This window comes from Sus scrofa, chromosome 13 (assembly GCF_054392235.1).
Source record: "Sus scrofa isolate SSC_HxYL_T2T_F1_AM1 chromosome 13, Sscrofa_HxYL_maternal_Yorkshire_Landrace_v2.0, whole genome shotgun sequence".
NCBI classification, from domain to species: domain Eukaryota; kingdom Metazoa; phylum Chordata; class Mammalia; order Artiodactyla; family Suidae; genus Sus; species Sus scrofa.
Genome location: NC_139395.1, coordinates 183220592 through 183234241, shown reverse-complemented (window position 1 = coordinate 183234241; position 13650 = coordinate 183220592). Strand labels below are relative to the sequence as shown.

Here is a 13650-nt window from a genome sequence, read left to right as displayed (position 1 = left end):
ATATTTTTGCTATATTTTTTAAAAGCCCAGATGAAATTATAATTATGGCTTCATGCTGTCTAAATTTTTTAACCTATATGTTTACTAATTTGCATCTTAGACTCATCTTGCTAATTTAATTTCTCATGTCTTTGTAAAGAATCTGTATTTTTTTCTCTAGTTGTTTATACATTGTTCTTTGTATTTGGTATTTTATTGTTTATTATGATTAGGTATAGATTTATTTTTATTAATCATTATTGTGATTTCCTAGGCTTCCTAGATCTGAAGATTGGTATCTTTCATCAGTTATGAAACATTCTTATGCAGTTTTGTCTTTGCCTTATTCTCTCATTCTTTCTCTTCCCCTCTTTTCTTTGCTTCCACATGCATGTGTGTATAAGTATGAATAGATGTGTACACTTCATTCCCATGTCTTTAACTCTTGCTTGTATTTTCCATTTCTTTGTCTCTCTGTTTGCACTTTAGTTATTTTTTCCCAGATCTTTCAATCTACAAGTTTTTTTTTCTTTAGCACTGTCTAATCTGTGATTAAATATGTCTATTGACTTTTAATTTCATTGAATTTACTTTTTATTTCTAGAAGTTATTTTTGACTGCTATCAATTATTGTTGTTTATGTTTTTAATATTTCTTTATTCTTTAAACTATGCTATACTCATTTTATATTCTGGGTCTAGTTTAAATATATAAAGGCTTTGTGAACTTTCTGTTGCTTCTTGCTTGTGGTGTTTTGTTTCCTTATATGTTGTGTTTTTTATTATCATCATTGTTTATTTATATTCTGATTGTATTTTCCTGGAATTAATTCACTTCTAAAAATTGAAATATGGATTTGAAGTGGGTATTCAGAAAGGATTTACATTTTGTTTCTGCCAAGGACCTGAAGGTATTACTAGTTCGGGACCAGTCTTATCTAAATTCTTGGCTTGAGAATTTTTAGACCATGTATGTAATGAATTCAGGTGACATCCTATATGAGAAGATTTTAAATGAAAGGTATTTTTTTTCCTCTATTTCTGTCTGGTTCAAAGTACAGCCAGGAAGTTTTCCTTATAGTCTAGAAATGTGGTGAACTGGATGGGAGAAGCATATTAGAATAGCATTTGAAGTTTTAGTTAAGTAAAAGGCCAGCTATTTTATCTAACATTTTACTTATTTTCAGAGAGTGAATCATTAAGAGTACATAGTCTGTCATATTTGAAATAAAGTAATGTACATTTCTTTTTCAGTATATATTTGATAGAAAATTATAAACCTTTTCTTTCCTCAGTAAAGGCATTACTGAAGAAAGTATTTTGAAGATAAATGCATTGGAATGCTTGAGTATGACAAAGTAAATGCTCTTTGTTAAGATTAAGTAGTGCTGAGTTGAAATATCTATATGATCAAAGATTTAGAGTTAATAAGTGTAGAATTTGATAAAAATTGAATGTTTAAAGTGTTAGCAATGACATTTTATTCTAGTCTTATTTAATTCATGTACAATAGACCTAATTTTCTTTGGCTTAAGTTAGTAAGTGGATTTTCTTATATCTAGATAGTTAGACATTATAATTTAAAGGCATTTGCCTATGGTGGATAAATGTACAAATCCACATTTTTGTACTTCAGTGTGAAAATTGCTTATTTGCTTCAGAGACCCCAAAAAAGAAAAGTAATTCTGGTCATAATTACCAAACACTTTATTTATGTGTTTCTGTATTTTAGGAAGTCTGGTACTTTATTAACATAATGTGAAAATGTGGTCTGAATTCTAAGCAACACAATGACAATATAGTTTGTTTCATAAATGGGGACTCTAGTTGTACTGCAGTTATTTAAGCTTGGGTAACAGGAATATACTGATTGATGAAAGTCAAATAAAAATGACTAAAAGCTTTAATTTTTTAAATTCAAAAGGCATACCATCTGTAATATATTGGTCCAACTACAAATAATTTATGTTTTTGTATAAATCATTTTGTTTACATAATTCTGTTTTCAATAATTATTTCAACATAGGTGAATGAACTGGAGGTAGCACAAAATTTAGATTAATGTTAATTATAAATTGGTTAATGTACAGAATCTTATATACTAAACATTATACTAAATATGTATTTTATTATACAATTATATTAAACATTGTACTGATCACATTCAACATCAAAAACCAGTATAACATTATAAAATAATAAGTTTTTGGAAGGAAACCTTTTGATGAATTTAGTTAGGTATCTTAAAAATTTTTGAAGTTGCCATCATGGCTCAGTGGTTAACGAATCTGACTAGGAACCATGAGGTTGCAGGTTCCATCCCTGGCCTTGCTCAGTGGGTTAACGATCCGGCGTTGCCATGAGTTGTGGTGTAGGTTGCAGATGCGGCTCGGATCCCACGTTGCTGTGGCTGTAGTGTAGGCCGGTGGCTACAGCTCCCATTGGACCCCTAGCCTGGGAACCTCCATATGCCGCAGGAGTAGCCCAAGAAATGGCAAAAAGACAAAAAATAAAATAAAATTAAATTAAAAAGTTCATCCTCTTTAAAAAAAAATCTATTATTTAAGTGAAGAAAAATTGGTGTCTTATATTTCAACAAAATTGACATTCACAGCTGAGAAGAACAAATCTTTGAAGATAGGTTTCTTCTTAGATTGTTGAAGGAAACTTTGACAGCAATGTTAATAATAAAAATAGTACTACTATATTATTATTAGCAAGTGCCTTTAGCAGTACCAAGGATTGATTTAAGTGCTTTATAAAAGGTAGCTATTATTATTGTTCCTGTTTTATAAATATATAAACTGAGACACAGATATTAAGTGACTTAACCAAGGTTACATGTCAAGAAAGTGATGGAGCTGAGATTGAAATCCATTGTGGTTCTAGACCATGGGTGAGTAAAGGGCCAGATAGCTAATATTTTTAGGCTTAACCTATAAGATTTCTGTTGCCACTACATAGTTGTGTCATCTTAATGTGAAAGCAGTCATAGTCAACATGTAAATATCTGGGTGTGGTTGTGTCCTAATAAGGTACTTACTCACAGTGATATTTAAATTGCATGTCATTTTTGCTTGTTATGAAATATTATTCTCTTGTGTTTTGTGTTTTTTTAACAATTTAAATATAGCTTACTATTCTTAATCTCATGCATTTTGCAAAAACAGGTCTTCCTTAGGTCAGATTTGGCCCATGGCTGGTAGTAGTTTGCCAGCCCTGCTCTAGACTGGTACAATCTATTTTGGAGTCCTACCTTGTTCTATTGTGAACTCATTTACCCTGACCCTTGTAGAGTTTGCTTCCAGAGAGCTAGTCAAATTGATCTCTAAACATTTGGCTGATCCTTCACACTAGGCAATAGGAAATTCAACAGGTTTGAAACATGAAATTTCTTTTTTTTTTTTTTTTCAATAATTTTTTTATTTTCCCACTGTATAGCAAGGGGGTCAGGTTATCCTTACATGTGTACTTTACAATTACATTTTTCCCCCACCCTTTCTTCTGTTGCAACATGAGTATCTAGACAAAGTTCTCAATGCTATTCAGCAGGATCTCCTTGTAAATCTATTCTAAGTTGTGTCTGATAAGCCCAAGCTCCCGATCCCTCCCACTCCCTCCCCCTCCCATCAGGCAGCCACAAGTCTCTTCTCCAAGTCCATGATTTTCTTTTCTGAGGAGATGTTCATTTGTGCTGGATATTAGAGTCCAGTTATAAGTGATATCATATGGTATTTGTCTTTGTCTTTCTGGCTCATTTCACTCAGTATGAGATTCTCTAGTTCCATCCATGTTGCTGCAAATGGCATTATGTCATTCTTTTTTATGGCTGAGTAGTATTCCATTGTGTATATATACCACCTCTTCCGAATCCAATCATCTGTCGATGGACATTTGGGTTGTTTCCATGTCCTGTGCTGCAATGAACATGCGGGTGCACGTGTCTCTTTTAAGTAGAGTTTTGTCCGGATAGATGCCCAAGAGTGGGGTTGCGGGGTCATATGGAAATTCTCTGTATAGATTTCTAAGGTATCTCCAAACTGTTCTCCATGGTGGCTGTACCAGTTTACATTCCCACCAACAGTGCAGGAGGGCTCCCTTTTCTCCACAGCCCCTCCAGCACTTGTTATTTGTGGATTTATTAATGATGGCCATTCTGACTGGTGTGAGGTGATATCTCATGGTTTTGATTTGCATTTCTCTTATAACCAGCAATGTTGAGCATTTTTTCATGTGTTTGCTGGCCAACTGCATATCCTATTTGGAGAAATGTCTATTTAGGTCTTTTGCCCATTTTTCCATTGATTGATTGGCTTTTTTGCTGTTGGGTTGTATAAGTTGTTTATATATTCTAGAGATTAAGCCCTTGTCAGTTGCATCATTTGAAACTATTTTCTCCCATTCTGTGAGTTGTCTTTTTGTTTTCTTTTTGGTTTCCTTTGCTGTGCAAAAGCTTTTCAGTTTGATTAGGTCCCATGGGTTTATTTTTGCTCTAATTTCTATTGCTTTGGGAGACTGCCCTGAGAAAATATTCATAATGTTGATGTCAGAGAGTGTTTTGCCTGTGTTCTCTTCTAGGAGTTTGATGGTGTCTTGTCTTATATTTAAGTCTTTCAGCCATTTGGAGTTTATTTTTGTGCATGGTGTGAGGGTGTGTTCTAGTTTCATTGCTTTGCATGCAGCTGTCTAGGTTTCCCAGCCATGCTTGCTGAATAGACTTTCTTTTTCCCATTTTATGTTCTTGTCTCCTTTGCCAAAGATTAATTGACCATAGGTGTCAGGGTTTATTTCCGGATTCTCTATCCTGTTCCATTGGTCTGTCTGTCTGTTTTGGTACCTGTACCACACTGTTTTGATGACTGTGGCTTTGTAGTATTTCTTGAAGTCTGGGAGAGTGATGCCTCCTGCTTGGCTTTTGTTTCTCGCCAATTGCTTTGGCGATTCTGGGTCTTTTGTGGTTCCATATAAATGTTTGGATTGTTTGTTCTAGTTCTGTGAAAAATGTCATGAGTCATTTGATAGGGATTGCATTGAATCTGTAGATTGCTTTGGGTGGTACGGCCATTTTTACAATATTAATGTTTCCAGCCCAGGAGCATGGAATATCTTTCCATTTCTTTACATCTTCTTTGATTTCTTTGACTAAAGTTTTATAGTTCTCGGCATATATGTCCTTTACCTCCTTGGTCAGGTGTATTCCGAGGTATTTGATTTTGTGAGGTGCAATTTTAAAGGGTATTGTATTTTTGTATTCCTTTTCTAATATTTCATTGCTGGTATACAGAAATGAGACTGACTTCTGAATGTTAATCTTATATCCTGCTACTTTGCTGCATTTATTAATCAGTTCAAGTAGTTTTGGGGTTGAGTCCTTAGGGTTTTCTATGTATAGTATCATGTCATCTGCATACAGTGACAGTTTTATCTCTTCTCTTCCTATATGGATACCTTTTATTTCTTTTGTTTGTCTAATTGCTGTGGCTAGGACTTCCAAAACTATGTTGAAGAAGAGTGGTGAGAGTGGGCATCCCTGAAACATGAAATTTCTATTTGTACATATGGTCTAGTTTCTTCCCCTAGTTATTTTACTACTTCGTAAATGCTAGTTTACTTCCCTGAATCTTACCCTAAGGCAGAGCTAGCTAGACCATGTTGTTTTGTCATTATTTACTCTTTACCTATTTTGAATGTAATTTTCCTCATTTCAGTGTCATTATTATGGAGTTGGGCCTTGTTATTGAGGTAGCTGATAGTGAGACATGTACAAATCTCTTGTAATGTTGGCTCCCCTTTCATGTTCACGTAACACAGACATAATTCTGCATGTTTGGTAAATTATCTACAGGGTCATATTAATCTGCACACTCATCTACATTTATTGCCATAGCATATTTTATTTCTACTAAAAATCTTTGTATCTCTACCTCCTTCAGTAGAATTCAGTGTTCCACTAGTCAATACTATCTACTCAGTGTAATGATACAATTTCTACTCCATTCTACCCAGTGCAAATTTAACACATTCATGTTTCAACATAATAGAGATAAATGCTAAGTACAGTACTATGATAATACAGAAGAATCACCTATATATTTGGATAGAAGGAAGGGAGTATTTAGGCTAAGTTTCTAGGTGAAATCTTATAAATAATTCTTAAGGAAGCAGTAGATCTGAAGACCTTTAAGCACACAGTAAGTCTAGGAAATGTAGGGAAGTTTGCTGCAGTTGGAGAATATGGGATTTGGTAAAAACTATGTGTGTAAGAGTAGTTTTGGATCATACATAAAGGTTCTTTTTTTATTTTTATTTTTTTGCCATTTCTTGGGCTGCTCCTGCTGCATATGGAGGTTCCCAGGTTGGGGGTCGAATCGGAGCTGTAGCCACCGGCCTATGCCAGAGCCACAGCAATGTGGGATCCGAGCCGCATCTGCAGCCTACACCACAACTCACGGCAACACCGGATCCTTAACCCACTGAGCAACGCCAGGGATCAAACCTGCAACCTCATGGTTTCTAGTCGGATTTGTTAACCACTAAGCCATGACGGGAACTCCAGACATAAAGTTTCTTATGTCAAGATAAGGAATTCGAATTTCCTGCTCTACATCAGTGATTTCAAATACCTAAACAGAATGGGAAGAGAATATAAATAGTACATATTTCAGGTAGGCCATGTGTGAGAGAAATGAGAAGTGGATGGAGACTGGCAAATTCGAAGAGGTCTCTGCGCTGAATCAAGGCAGTAGCTGCTCAGCTTATTTTGCTATGGAGAGTTGCATGCCCTGTGTTAACAGGGGTTTCTATTTTTCAAAAGCTCAGATAAATAACACCATTTTTTAAATATTGGCAATTAAAATACTTTAAAATAATATTTTAGTCATATAAAACAACTGTGTCAGCTGAAGGTCTTTGCTTTAGGTGGTACAACCTAAACAGCAATTGATAAATTTGGTAAATCTGTAAGTAGTCAGGTAATTCTGTGTTTTAGAAACATAACAATGGTAGCCATGTTGAACATGGATTTTAGGTAAATGTGGAATAACAAGACAAGAGATAGGGTCTGTTAGAAGTTTTAAGGTAAAATAGATGTGAATTGATGCTTTCTTAATAGGAATAGAGATCCAGAGGCACATTGGTGGGGCTATTTTATACTTATCAATGGTAAAATAAATGCATAATTAATTAATACATAATTGATATTTCTTAATAGGAATAGAGATCCAGAGGCACATTGGTGGGGCTATTTTATACTTATCAATGGTAAAATAAATGCATAATTAATTAACACATAATTGATAGTGAAAAATAATTCTCCTTTTCATTCCTGATCCCTAGTTTCTGTTTCCTCTGTGTAGAGGTATCTGTTTTTACCAGGTCATTGCATAATATCCCTCTAGCAGTATGGCAGTACATGCATTGGTATATATGTGCCCACTGCTCTCTCCCTTCCTTTACACCAGTGATAATGTAATGAACAGATTTCTGCTTAACATATCTTGGAAATTTTTCCCTTATCTATTCACATAGACATAAGTATATTCTCATTAATATTTGTGTTATGTTTCATGGTTTGGGTATGTTATAATTAATTTTCCCAATCTTCTGTGGTAGACGTTTGGTATGTTTCCATTCTTTTTACTATTATAAACCATTTGTGGATTCGTACCCATATGTGTGTGTGTGTGTGTGTGTGCGTCTTTGAACTTATGTGTGTATTATTTGGAGAATTCTTTGGAGGATTAAATTCTTACAAGGGGAAATGGTAAGTCAAATGTTATGTGTGCATTTAAAATTTTGTTGACTATTACTGTGTTGCGTTTAAAACAGTACCACTTAACCATCCCTTCAGCAGGATATCAAAGCCTGTTCTGTACATACATCATAGCCATCATGGAATTTATCACCACTTTTAGTTTTGTAAATATGATGGGAGAGAGAGAGATATTTTATCTTTATATTTTCACTTATGTAATTATAGTAAAGTAGAGGATCTTTTCATATTTGAAAAAATATCCACCTGCAATTTCTTTTCTGTAGTCTTCTCCCAGTTTTCTACTAGGTTGTTGAATTAAAAAAAAAAAATTACTTGTAGAACCTTTTTTTTTTTTTTTAAGGGCTGCACCCATGGCAAATGGTAATTCCCAGGCTAGGGGTCGAATCAGAGCTACAGTTGCTGGCCTACACCACAGCCACAGCAACGTGGGATCCAAGCCACGTCTGCTACCTATACCACAGCTCACTGCAATGCCAGATCCTTAACCCACTGACCGAGGTCAGGAATCAAACCCACATCCTCATGGATCCTAGTTGGGTTTGTTAACTGCTGAGCCATAAAGAGAATTCCTTGTAGAACCTTTTTAATTGAGGAAATTAGTGTATCATTTTGCTTTTGACTGCTTTTGTTTTTGGTGCATTGGCATTTAGAAATTTGAAGTAGTCAAATTTATAAATATATCAATTTATGGGATATGGTCACTATGCTCTATCTAGAAGAGTCTTTATCATTATTATGTAATACTTAGGTCTTTTATACAGTTTTTTAAATTCTCAGTTATATTCTTATCTTTGCATTTAAAAATTTGTCTTTAGTGATTTATTTTGATTAGAGGCAGAAAGTGAAAAGTGAAAAGACAAGAAATAACACTTGTTGGCAAGCATGTGGAAAAAAGGGAACCTTTTGTATACTGTTGTTAAGAACTGTAAATTGGTGCAGAAGTTATGGAATTTCCTTGCAAAATTAAAAAAGGAACTGTATTTGATCTAGCAATTCAACTTGGGTATTTATCCAAAGAAAATGAAAACAATAACCCAAAGAAATATATGCACCCCATGTTTAGTATAGCATTATTTACAATAGCTAAGATATGGATACAAGTGTCCACCAATGGATTAATGATAAAGAAGATGCAGTATATACATATATATATATACACACACATACACACACACACATACAAATAGAATATTATTTAGTCATAAAAAAGAATGCTGTATTGCCACGTGTGATAACATGGATGACCCTTAAGGGCATTATGCTAAGTGAAGTAAATCAGATAGAGAAAGTCAAATACTGTATGATTTCACCTAGGTGTGGAAACTTTAAAACAAAAATCCCCAAATACCAAGCTCATAGATAAGGAGAGCAGATTGTTGATTGCCAGAGGTAGGGAGTGAGGCATAGGTAAAATGGGTGAAGGGAGTCAAAAGATAACCCCCCTCCCCCAAAAAAATGACTACAAGGGAAAAAAAGGTTCAAACTTCAGTTAGAAAATAAATAAATCATGGGAATATAATGCAGAGTATGATGACTACAGTAAATACTGCATTGTATATTTGAAAGTTGCTAAAAGAGTAAATCTTAAGATTTCTTATCACAAGAAAAAAATGCCATATGATGGATATTAACTAGACTTGTTGCAGTCATTTCACAGTATATTTAAGTAGTGAATCTATTGTACACATCATATGTCAAGTATGGTTCCAAAAAAAGGATAAAAAGTGTTTTAAAAAAAACTTTAGGTATTCCTAGTTGAGTGTTTTCTAGATTAATAAAATTTAAATATTTTCAGGGATTTGTGGTATGTGCTACTTTAGAATTACTAAACAATATTAAATAATTTTTAATAGTTTTCCATGCTCATGATTATGAAATAAATCATATATCTTCCCATGTGAACTCATGAATTATTGAAGAAACGAAGTATTTAGTATTAGTATTTTCCAAATAACTTATTTAAAAAGGAGGAACCAGAGTTTGGACAATTTATCATCAGTGGGATTATCAAGGTAAGCTTAGGATTTGAGGACTCATCTGTCATTTATTAGATATAGAATTGGCGATGGTGCTATAATACAAATATTGGCTGGAAGTTTTCATTGTGACTCTAACTTGTATTTTTGTGTCAGTTTTACCCATTCCCTTTATCTCTCTGAGAAAAATTAGATTTTGAATTTTCTCTGGGGTCCTTATACTGGGGTGAGGCTGGACTCTGCTCAGTTTGAATCATTTTGACACTTGTAGACACATTTTTGCCACCTGGTATACCATTGCATTTTTTCCACCACTGTGAACACTGGTAGGCATAAGTAATATAATTGTTCATTCTATAGTTGTAGAACTTTAGGTTTCTTTTTTATTATAATTTTACTGAAAATATGATATGAATCCAAAATGATCAATACAATTTTTCATAGCCAATTATTGTAAAACTAAATATCTGATATTATATAACTAGTATCTCTTGAGAATCTTTTAAATTGGGGCAAAAAAAAAATCAAAGAAGCAATGCATGTTATCTTTCACTTATTCTTTCTAGGAGTTTCTTTGAGTTGCTGCTGTTCTTTGGAAGAGATGAGTTTTATGAAGAGCCCTTAAAGGATATTCTTGGATCATTCCAGGTAAAACAGTTTACTACTTAACGTTTTGTCTACATTTAAAACATTTATTTCCCCCCTAAAAGTATTTCATTGATTAAGTTTTTATATTTACTAAGGTGGCAATACTTAAGATTCTGTCATGCTGGGGCAGAAAAAGTTCTTAAAATTAACTTTTAGCTGTATTTTTAAGCAGTTCATATCTAGGATTCTAATTCCACATTGACTAGAGCTTGCTGCCACCACCCTTGTAGATTCCCAAGCACATCTTGGATATATACTTGCTTTTTATATCAAAAGCCCTGTGTAGACCTCAGCCCTAGAAAAAGAACTCTTTTTACCTGTCCCATGCCACTTCTTCCCTTGGCTGTTTGCCGATTTTCTTGCCTGTTTTCTTAATAGCTTTCCCCAATAGGAGGCAGATTTTTTTTTTTTTTGCACATGCTCTATGAGTGAAGAGTAAATCCAGAAGAGAATGACAAAAGATCTAAGACTTCACCTGTAGATACAAGAATATTTGATGTTTTTATCATTTAGTTGGGAAGCAATACCTAATACTATATGTAGCTCACTTATGTGTACTTAGCTGTATCATTGCACCTCTCTCTGGGGGCCTAAAGGAAGGTGTACTTTGAGCTCCCCCTAGGGGTAAAGTTGTTCACAGGGTTAACATTGCTCAGACAACAAATTGCATTCTACCTTGAGGAAGGAAATCGGAGTAACAGAAAAGTTGTGCAGTGCTTTCTCTCACCTAGAATTTTTATTTCATGTTTATAGAAAGGGCTTTTAGACTAAATTAAAATGTATTTTTGTAATCGATCACTCTTGTACATATATAAAATAGGAAAATTCTAAGCAAGCGTAATTGGCTAAGGTGGGCCTAAAACTTCTTCACATTCAGAATCTGACTCTAAAATTGCTTTTCCACTCCAGTAATCAGTGTCTGTTTTTCTATACCATTTTAATCTTGAGTGGTATCAAAAGTGTTGGTGATACAGCATTTCCTAAAATAATTAATAAAATAACTAAAAGCCATTGGTACTGAGCTTTTAAAATCTTAAGGTTGTTTTATAATAAGTTCTGTTTAACCAGTCAATTTTGGACTCGTGCTTCAGGGGTACTGTTAAATTAGGTTAATTACCCGATACCATTTGATAGCCAAGAGTTAAAGGAGTGGTCTCCTAGTCTCTTGGATTTTATTCTGAGTCACCAATATACCTTTTGGCAAATTTTCATGCATGCAGAATGTCTAAATCCATCATGACCATTACCAGACTGACATGGATTTAAAGATAACACTGTATATGAAACATTATCTTACTTCAAAGTTATAAAAACCAAACCCACACCATAGTAGCAACCCAAGTCACTGCAGTGACAATGCTGGATCCTTAACCCACTGCAAGAGAACTCCATGGCAGTCCATTCTTGAACTTTTACTTCATCAAGTTTTCATATAGTCCCTACTATTTGCTAGGCACTAAGCTCTGGGGAAAAAAAAAAAAAAAGACAAAAAAACAGTAATAAGCAAAAACATAAAAACCTTGCTGTTGTGAGTTTAATTCTAGTATAGAAACAGAAAGACAAAAAGTCAAACCTTTGTAAATGAAGGGTATTTTAGAAAGTGGCACATGACTTCACTGGGAACCACTGAAGTTGTTTATAGAGGAGATGAGAGACAATATTTGCCTTCTGTTTTAAATGTGTGAAATCATAACATTTGTGAAGGGATATATCCTTTTTTTTCTCCTTGTGAACAGGGTTATCAAAATAGTTAATTCCTCAAGGGAGATTTCATGGTTTTACACTGTTTTTTATCTCTTACTTAAATTCTAAAGCTCACCCCTTCTATTTTTTGTTTTTAATCTCTGCCATTTCTGCTACTTTTGTTGCTGTGGCTTCTTTCTCTGAATTTTTCCTGCCTCCTTGGAGAGTTTTCACCTTTTGTTACCACTTTAGCTTTACCTGGAGAATTGTCTTTCATTTTCTAACCGAGCTGCTGCTGCTAGTGCTTCCCAGACTTGTACTCTGAGGGACCCAGGAAGGGCCATATTCTTTTAAAACTTCACATTTGCTAAGCTTTGTGAATTCTTCAGGCTTTTGACTGACCTTTGATAATCCAATGACAATTCCAATGCCACATTTTGAAACTTGATTAAAGATTACTAGTGCAAACCCTATTCCCAAGTAGGTCATTTCTATCCTTTCATACAAAGTCACACCAGCTTAAGATCATGCTCTTTCTCCTTTGCTAGAAGTAGGACAAGCTGCTGTTCATACTGCAATGTACATAAAGATCACCTGGGAATCTTTTAAATCCAAATTATAATTCATAGTTCTGGGGTGGGGCCTGAGAATCTTCATTTCTGACAAGCTTTGAGGTGATTCTCATGGTTCTGGTCCCTGAACCTCACTTTGAGTTAGGAAGGGACTCATATTCTTTGCTGGATTTCAGTTAATTGTTCCTTCTTTTCTTCTCTTCTCTCCTCTCCCATTTTCCAACTGTGAGTATCCCAAATTTTCCACTCAGTCATCTTGGGCAAGTTACATTATTTCTTTAGTTTCCTCATTTGTAAAATGGGGACAATAAAGTACTTAATATATAGGGTCACCACTTTGGCATTGCTCATAGCAAAATGATCAGGCTTAAGGCTTAAGCCTGGCTGGGAAAGTGTGTGACCTCTGAGGTCATAACTGTCTGGATTTCTGTTTTTCACAATGAGACCAAAAACCTGGCTCTTAAGCTTATTCTGTTCTTCCATGGATTTTGGGTTTCCTAAAACTTGGGCAGTTCAAGTAGAAATTATTAATTATTCTTCTTCTTCTACTATAATTTTGCCTCTGCTTTATTCCAAGGGGAAACTTCATTCTTAGAGCCAAATGTTCCATCTATAGATGGTCCCCTACTTAAGGAAGGTTCAACTTAACGATTTTTCAGTTTTACAACAGTGTGAAAGAATACCATTCAGTAAAAATTTTAGATTGAATTTTGAATTTTGATCTTTTCCCAGGTTAGTGATATGCCATGTGATACTGTCTCCTGATGATGGGCGGCAGTAGCAAGTTGCAGCTCTCAGCCGTGCCATCATGAGAGTAAACAATCAATACACTTACCAATCATTCTGTTTTTCACTTTCAGTATAATATTTAATAAATTACATGAGATGTTCATCTTTTTATTATAAAATAGGATTTGTGGTAGATGACTTTGCTCAACTGTAGGCTAATGTCAGTGTTCTGAGCATGTTTAAAGTAAGCTAAACTAAGCTATGTGATGTTTGGGAGATTAGGTGTATTA

At 34.4% G+C, this 13650-nt stretch overlaps 1 protein-coding gene and 1 long non-coding RNA gene across 10 annotated transcripts in view; one reads left to right on the top strand and one right to left on the bottom strand.

Moving 5' to 3' along the window:
- The window catches only part of LOC146397798 (uncharacterized), a 72138-nt gene that overhangs the window by 23101 nt on the left and 35387 nt on the right, over nt 1-13650 (bottom strand). Inside the window, exon 4 of one of the 2 annotated variants that reach the window (XR_014823608.1) lies at nt 10694-10851. The exons of the other annotated variant lie outside the window; for it this stretch is intronic. This is a non-coding gene — a long non-coding RNA (uncharacterized LOC146397798). The remainder of the gene's footprint in view (nt 1-10693; nt 10852-13650) is intronic. 2 annotated transcript variants of the gene reach the window in all.
- The window catches only part of ZNF654 (zinc finger protein 654), an 88001-nt gene that overhangs the window by 43093 nt on the left and 31258 nt on the right, over nt 1-13650 (top strand). For all 8 annotated transcript variants that reach the window (XM_021070747.2, XM_021070740.2, XM_084989156.1 and 5 more), the window contains one exon: nt 10295-10376. Coding sequence is in view for 2 of the 8 variants with exons in the window: in XM_021070740.2 (XP_020926399.1) it covers nt 10295-10376 (82 nt within the window). In the remaining 6 variants the exon portion in view is untranslated. The remainder of the gene's footprint in view (nt 1-10294; nt 10377-13650) is intronic.